Raw genomic sequence first — 8,560 nt, 5'->3', positions numbered from 1 at the left:
TCTTTTAACATTACAAACCAGTGCCAGTTTTTAGATAGCTATAACAACTTTGAGTGAAAGAATTTGTGCCATTTTATGAATTTGATTGGTATGTTTTTGTTTAATCTAGAACTTGAACAAATAATGATATGTTTAATCATAAAGAGGGTTATCAACAATCATATTTTACACAAATATTAAATCATACAAAGGGTTAGAATGGTAATTTTCTGTCATTCAGACGGTCCATTTAGAATACTTTCCAAACAATCATTTTTCATTCTATACTACATCATACATAGCCTCTTAATCATTCAGCACCAGATCATTCAGCATCTACCAAACAGCCTGTTAGGGTTTTTTTTTTCTTCAGTTACCTCTGTAGGAAGGAGAACCTACTGAACAACAATGAAGAATCAAATCAAAAAGAGAAATAACAACAAAGCCCTGACGCCAGAGTCGAAATTTCGATCTGATTTCAGTATTTGCTCCAAAAAGAAAGACTTCGCAGACGCAATCTCCCTATTCGATTCTGCAATTTCTCAAAACCTCAAACTCAATCTCCACCATTTGAATTGCTTCCTCTACATATGTTCTAATTCCATTCAAGGCACCACAGACAAGGCAATTGAGAAAGGATTCAGCATTTTTAATCATATGATATCGAGCAAGATAAGCCCTAATGAAGCCACTATCACTGCCATATCTAGGTTAGCCGCAGCTAAAGATGACGCTGATTTGTCATTTGAGTTGGTTAAGAGTTTGGTTAAGTATAATGAAAAACCTAGGTTGAGAACATATGATCCAGCATTGTTTTGTTACGTGAAGAAATTGGATGCAGAAAAGGCGTATTTAGTGGAGAAAGAGGTTTTGAATATGGGGTTGTTTTTGGAAGAACCGGAGATTTCTGCGTTGCTAAAAGTGAGTGCGGAGGTAGGGAATGAAGAGAAGGTGTATGAGTATTTGCATAAGTTAAGAATGGGTGTGAGATGTGTGAGTGAATCGACTGCGGAGGTCATTGAGAATTGGTTCACGGGAGAAATGGGGGCGAAAGTGGGTGGTTTGGAAAATTTGGATATGGGTCGGGTTAAAGATGTGATTTTGAGGAATGGGGGCGGGTGGCATGGGATTGGGTGGATAGGGAGAGGCAAATGGGTGGTGCAGAGAACAACTGTTGGTTCAGATGGTTGTTGTTGTGCTTGTAATGAGCAGTTGGCTTGTGTTGATATTGGTAGAGAAGAGACTGAGAAGTTTGCTCAGTCAGTGGTAGCATTGGCAATTGAAAGGGAGAAGCGATCAAATTTCACTCAGTTTCAGGTGAGTAAAGTTTTTTGGTTAGTATTTGATGTAATTTTCTTTTGAGATTACTTGTGAGAAGCATCATCTGTTAACTGACAACTGAAGTTTGRCAGTGTTCGTTGTGCTTATTAAGATTGCTGATGAACTGATGACGAAGCATTTTCATAAGATTGATGTGATTAATTGTTTTAGGGTTTATATTTGCTTTATTCTGCTCATAACATAGCATGAACTATTCTTTTTCATGGAACATTACTTATCTTTATTGTTTTAGTTATTCACCATCAAATTGCCTTTCAAATATTGTAGAATTGGTTGGATCAACATAATGATTTTGAAGCTATAGTGGACGGGGCAAATGTTGGACTCTACCAGCAAAACTTTGAAGAAGGTGGATTTAGTGTTTCTCAGGTTGTACATCTCCATTTATTTATTTTTTGGTGCTTATTATGTTTTATGATATTTCATAAACAAGATGCCACTTGTTCTGACTCCCTCATTTATGCTTTTCCTGAATTGCTAAAGAGCAGCTTGAAGTTGTCGTTAACGAGCTGTATAATAGAAGCAAAAAATGGCCGCTCGTTATTTTACATGACAAACGTATTCATGCCCTTCTAGCAAATCCTTCCAACCAAGGGCTACTTGAGGAGTGGATTGAAAGAGGGTTTCTGTATGGAACACCAGTTGGCTCGAATGATGACTGGTTAGAAAGTTTCTCTTGTTATTTTTAAATGAGGACGCATGTACATTATATATTCCTGTTATACATAAAGCAAAATAAATGTATAACATTTTTATTCTTTTGCATTGATGTCCTGTTCTGTTGGAATATGTTCTTTTATATTTGACTATTTCTTGGTGAATTAGATTATTTAACCCATTTTAAGATTTGTTTTCTGATATCCAATCTCCATGCTAATGATGATTCTTGGTTCTTATCTAGGTATTGGCTTTATGCTTCTGTAAAACTCAAGTGCATGCTTGTGACGAATGATGAAATGAGAGACCACATTTTTGAACTTCTGGGCCGCAGTTTCTTTCCCAGGTGGAAAGAAAGACATCATGTATGTATATATTTTGTCTCATCATTTGTTAAAACTAAGGCTGTCTATGTTGTCATCTGGTAACTTTTTTGTTAACTAGTTCATTCAAATGGCACTTAATGTACACCCGCTTTAATTATGGAGGATTGCCGGCTAAATCATGCAATTGACTTGTGGGATTAGCTCAAATCGGGCATTATAAGATCATCTATTAGCTAAGCTTATTCTGCTGTTGCTTTCCACCATGCAGGTTCACTACACATTTGCAAAAGGCAAACTGAAATTTCAGATGCCACCATCATATTCTCTTGTTATTCAGGTACTTCACTTTCTTGTTGCCTACTATTTTCGTAAATGTATGATTACAAAACTTTTCATTATTAAAAAGTATGGGAACCAAAATACAAGACTCATTCATGTATCAGGAATCTGAGAAAGGGACATGGCATGTACCCTTAGCGGGCGAATATAATGATGAGTCATTAAGAACATGGCTTTGCATTACTCGTCCAGGCYGCTGTGAAGCTTCTGATGCATTAGTCTCCAAGTCTGCAGAAGTGTCGGAAACTAATAAAATACATGATGAGAGTTGCAATTCATCAACCAAAACGCAGGTTGGTATAACCGGTAAAAGAAAGGAAAGATCCCCATCTCCGATCAGGTAGCGGAAGTTATAGGAGCTTCACTTGCAAGAACCAGCTTTCAGACACTTTTTTGGCAATCACTGTTTCTTAGAAAGGTTGGATATTTTAAAATTTATTAACGGCTGCTTTCTACTTATTCAGACTCTGTCCGGAAGGAATATATGTATGCACTAACTTAATTTAATATCTACATTTAGTGTTCAATCCTATTCCCGGCAGGTATTGTGACTAGCTAGAATCATAATATATGAAAATTTGAACATTTTTTACTTAGGGGATGATTGGTTTGTTTTCCAAGTAAGGCTGTATGTATCGATTAATCTGTCTATATGGATCGTGAAGGTTCTTTTTTTGAGGGTTGTTTCATAGATGGAAGGAGTGTCTTCCTGTAATAACCCGTGGTTCTTTTTGTAATAAATATAAAATTTGGAGGGTTGTTTCATAGATGGAAGGAGTGTCTTGTGGTTATTTTTGCAATAATGTAAAATACAAGGGTTGTTTGGGATGGACCATATATCTTGGAGGGCCAATTGTGTGAATTGGTGGTCTGTATGGGGTGGGTTTACCAATTCCATCTCATACACTTCATCTCTCTAAATTTGAGTGTGTGTAGAGAGAAAACTTGGAGGAACAGAAAAGATGTTTTTAAAGAATAATGCTCTTAGCTAGTCCTGAGTTTTTCTTCTTGACTATTGCTTGGGACTCCGGCTGGATGGGAACGATTTCCGGGGAAGAAGCCTCGACAACCGACTTCTGAACGAATTCGCTCCTTGGTTGAACATGGTAAACGAACAAATAGGGGGTCTTTTCGAAAATGTTAAACACAAGTTTTTTTGAAGGATTCTTATAGTTGAAGATGAAATAATTTGGGGATCATCATCGTAAGGTAATAATCTCATCTCTATGTTTGGTTTTCTTCATTAATGGAGTTTTGCCATTTGAATTGGAGATTTTAGGGCTCCATTCGGGTTTTCCTTGAATTGATGCTATGTTTTTATTGGGATTTCATTATTGATAGAGATTTTGAGATGGAAACATGAAATCCGTCTGCTTATAATGGTTTGAGCTTGAGGATTGAGTTTAATGCGGATAAATTCATGATATAGGTTTGGGAAATGGTTGATCTAACGTGTTATATGGTTTATATAGTGAATTAGGAGAAATGAAGTTTTGGATCGGACCTGGACATTTGGGGATGAAGCAGCGCAACAACGGAAGGTTGCGCGACTAGGCACGCGACCTTAGTTGCGACACAAGTCCCGTAAGCCACTTTTGTAGCACGACTTCGTCCGTTCCATTTCTCGTTTTGGGCCAGCAGGGAAGTGTCAATCTTAGATGGTTGCTCAGGGGTTTATAAAAGTGGCATTTTGGGATTATCTTAATTTGGTTAATTTAGGTGTTTGGTTTGGACTTTTAATCGTAAGGCTTGTGGTGGGGCGTGGAGCACCAAGTGAGTTCTCTTACCATGATTTTTATAAACATGTAATCGTTTTTAATACTGTTAAGCATTGATTATGGTTTTACGTGTCAATGGTTTTATTATCAAAACTACCATGTTGTATCTTTGGTGTTATTGCGCAATATGTGGCTACTTGGGGTGTTGTGGCATTGCACAGTAGGAGTAGGGTACCTTGAGGTAGTAATATCTCTTGAGAGTAATAATCCATGTGCCTTGAATTTGTTTCTCGTGCACAGTGGATAGACATCTACTTGGAGCCTTGATTCTAAATGTCACAAGGGTGTGAGATGTGGCTACAAACGCTCTGCAATGTCCGTGCGTTGAGAATGTACTTCTTTCATAGTTGATGTTCCATTATTTTAAAAGTTCGAATGCTGAAATTGTATTCAAGGCAATTAATTAGACCTTTTCATCTAAACCTCGAGTTTCAAAACTAAACCATTTTAAGAGAAGTTTTATGTTGAGAGTGACTCGAAGGGAAATGGAAGACTTGACCCACTAAGTGGATCGTTTGCCGACTTAGTTTCCAATTGTCCTTAGTTTTTAATAATTCTCCGTTGTGGATGCATTTTTATCTGCTGCAAACTTTAGTGAGGTATTGAGAAACCTTGTACTCATTTGTGTTTGGAGCCGGTTTAGCTTTAGCCTATGAATATTGTTATTTTGGTTCTTGGGTCGTTACAGTTTTTTTAATCGGAGGGGGTAGTTTTGAATTTTTTTTGGCTTTCTGCATAAAGCTACCCCTAGAAGTTTATTGAATAAGTCACTTTCTATATCACTAAGTCACTATTAAATCGTCATGTATAGTTGAGTGAATAAACTATGAGTCCCATTAAACTTATTAAGCTGTTAACAAACAAGCCTTAATAATGGTTTGTCTAATAATTAAGCTCCAGGTGAGGTCGTGATCAAGCTAGTGACAATGCATGCAGTCGACCTAAGGCTTATTTTAAGGATTTGCTTGTTCTCTGCTTATTTCCTCCGGCCATGATGCTTTACACATAGGCATGGGAATGGGCTGAGGACCCCAATCGCCTTCCTCGTCCCCGCTTTCCAATCCCCGTCCCCGACATTGAATATGATCACATCCGTGCAAGGTTTTTTTCTTCTTCCCCATTTGTGAGATATTTAAATCAAATGTGAATGCTCTTTTAGAGGTAACTACAATTTGGATGAGACTGATTTGTTTTAACAGTATAATAAAAAAGTCAAAATACTATTTCTAAATCTAAAAAATATAGTAATAAATACACATGCAATATATTTGATGATAAATATATAATATATTTAACATATGAGGACGGGACAGGATGGGTCGGGGATGACACAACTAGTTTCTGGTTTTTAACGTTTGGGGATCCCCAGTCACCGGTTTTGCGAGGAATTCTGTCCCTGTTAGAATGAGTACACCTGGGGGTTTCACAAGAGGCGGGTTTTATTCCCATGCCTAGCTTTACAGTGGGTGCCAAGTCTCGAGCTGGATTTACCCCGAGGATCATCAATTTACATAGTCCCGTTTTTTCTTGTGAATAATGGAACCACTTTAAATCGATGCGCACGTTTATTTGATTTCATTGCATTTATGTTGTCAGTTGCCATTGCTGTGCCTTATTATTTATTTGAGACATTGAACCCAATTGTCCGTTATTTATTGATTGAGTAAGCACTTGCTCAATCAGCGTTTGGTAAAAACTCCAAAATTTGTTAGAAGGAGAAATGAATGAAAATATATATATGAAGAGTAGCAAAAGAAGAATTGAAGAGCAAATTAATAATAATAATAATAGAAAAGGAAGCTTAACGATTTATTGTATGTAATTACTTATGAGTGACAATTATTGCTTGATTGCATATTTCACTAAGCCTGGAATATGTATATTTGTAAAGTAGTCTTCCCAGTTAAGAGATTTCGGATCGAAGAAGAACGTATTGTCTACGTAATTTTCTGAGGTTTGTACCATCGAAACTATACATAAAAGATGAAAACATCTAATTAATCAACAATATTAAATATTACAACAAGGGATTTCTTGAGGGTTGAGTTCCACAAGGACCAACAATTACTATGGTTAAAGGTGTATATATGTTTCTAAATCTTTGAGAAAATGAAATTAAACGAGTGTGCTTATTTAATTTATAAGTGGAACTTACCCGTCTTTTATAAAGTTTGTAATGAAATATGGATCAAGTAAAAGAGCATTTACATGGAACACCCGAGAACGAATGGTCTAAAAAGCTCTGCAAAACGGAGTGCAATTTTGATCTTTCGATGAGCACCTTGATATGATGCATCAAAAGCCCCGCCAAATATCAAGTTTGCATATTTCAGTCCCTAGCTCTGAAAGAATCAGAGTCAAAACAAGCCAATTAATTAGCTTTCTTTTTGTTTGTTCATGCATATATATATATATATATATATATATATAAAATTAATACAATCAAATGTAATATATATAATACTCGTGAAACACAACACAACGTGATGCTTTTCTCCTTAACATATGTTAACAATTAGTAGTTTATCTTATATTCTAAATTTCTAATTAAAAGAAATCGCACATCTAGATATATAGGGAGAGAACTTACTATGTCAAGTACTTTGACAGGATCGCCGAGGAAGCATGAAATCCTGCCTCTACCATATGCGACAATGAAACTATCAATGGTTCTGCAAGATTTAATTGGACAAAGTGAAATGTAAGCTAATTAAATCATGATATGTATTCATTCAATAAATTAATTATTCCTAATTTTGCAATGTCAAATAAATTACTTGATGCCTTCGATCCATCCAGGAAACGGTTCTTTATAGGTGCTGCTGATGATGGTAGGACGTACAATGACTAACGACACATCTTTTCGTAAGCCCTCGAGTAACAGCCTTGGTGAACACATATGTATTTGGCCATCCATGTAATTGTGCCCTTGCAATAATCAATCAATACACATATTATATATTGCGTATAATCAATAATGACAATATCAATCTTACTCTCATACTACACAAAACCTTGTTCATGGCAGATGAAACAACTTCTTCATCGGCTTTCTCAACGGTTAGTTGCTCAAGTCTTTCTTGTGTTGCATTCTTCTCCTCTCTAATGTTGAGATCATTTTTGCCATTGAGTGTCTCACCTATTTTAAATGGTGTTTCCAATATGATTCCGCCCGACACAAAAGCTGGAATAAGATATAGGTTCATTAGAAATTGAGATTTAACGTATGCCAACAATCATCTGATTTTCGACTTAACACTATTTATAACAAATGATACAAATATAAATTTGACGAGGTTACATCGATTTGTACATAATCTTTGGAAAATGAACACAAAATTATAACTTATACTTTAAAGATTCAAACCTGTAGACACATGAAGAAGTAGTTTCATGTTGAAGCATTCATTGACAAAGTCGGAAACATGCTTGGATCCAAGTGTGTTAATTGCTAACGCAAGATCGTATCTGCAAACACATTCAAACATACATGAAGAGCAATTAGTAGAATTAGATTGGCAAACAAATTGACCTCATATAAAAAGCACGTATCAATACAAGATATAAGTTTCTAATTTAAATAATACTAGTCAGATGAATGATCGTGTGAGAATAAGAGTTAACAATATTTTAAGAGGTTAACAAATGATTGAGTTTATATATAGGGCGAGGTTCAAACGAGAAACTAAATATTTTACAAGAAGGCGAGAAGTTTCAATATATATTATTGCACACATACACTAAAATTTAATCGTATATGGCTAAACACACGTTAGATTGACAACACATAGACGATTAATCATATATGATTAAACACATCAAAAGTAGTTTAATCATATATAATATTGAAACTTCTCACCTTCTCGCAAAAAGTTTTACTTCTCACATGATCTTTCGTCTATCTCTCCCCCTCTCTCTCTCTCTCTCTATATATATATATATATAGGGGCTTAATCAAATGAGAACTGAGTTGTTTGTGGTAACTGTAAGAACCAATCTCAACCACACATCTTAAATATCAATGGTTAAAATTGAAAAGAATCTTAATTAATGTGATTCCAAAATTAGATTAATGACATTTAATGAGATAATAAAAAAAAGGGCAAAATGGTCAAATTAGATTAATGATATTTAATGAGA

General features: G+C 35.5%; 1 protein-coding gene and 1 pseudogene across 3 annotated transcripts in view; one reads left to right on the top strand and one right to left on the bottom strand.

Moving 5' to 3' along the window:
• Positions 1–3,246, top strand: part of LOC112525993 (proteinaceous RNase P 2-like) — a 6,987-nt gene extending 3,741 nt beyond the window's left edge. For 2 of the 3 annotated variants that reach the window (XM_025136338.1, XM_025136337.1), the window contains exons 2-7: positions 353–1,296; positions 1,588–1,689; positions 1,809–1,981; positions 2,222–2,342; positions 2,572–2,640; positions 2,747–3,246. In XM_025136338.1, coding sequence (XP_024992106.1) covers positions 388–1,296; positions 1,588–1,689; positions 1,809–1,981; positions 2,222–2,342; positions 2,572–2,640; positions 2,747–2,986 — 1,614 coding nt within the window. In that variant the 5' untranslated portion in view covers positions 353–387 and the 3' untranslated portion in view covers positions 2,987–3,246. Of the gene's footprint in view, positions 1–47; positions 1,297–1,587; positions 1,690–1,808; positions 1,982–2,221; positions 2,343–2,571; positions 2,641–2,746 lie in introns of those variants that run through there. The other variant, XM_025136339.1, reaches the window with a different exon arrangement.
• A 3,378-nt stretch (positions 3,247–6,624) lies between these two features.
• Positions 6,625–8,560, bottom strand: part of LOC112525017 — a 10,270-nt pseudogene continuing 8,334 nt past the window's right edge.

The sequence above is a fragment of the Cynara cardunculus genome (genome assembly GCF_001531365.2).
Source record: "Cynara cardunculus var. scolymus isolate 2C chromosome LG 13, CcrdV1, whole genome shotgun sequence".
Lineage (NCBI taxonomy): Eukaryota > Viridiplantae > Streptophyta > Magnoliopsida > Asterales > Asteraceae > Cynara > Cynara cardunculus.
Note: the sequence above shows the minus strand (reverse complement) of the source record. Positions and strands in the feature narration are given on the sequence as shown.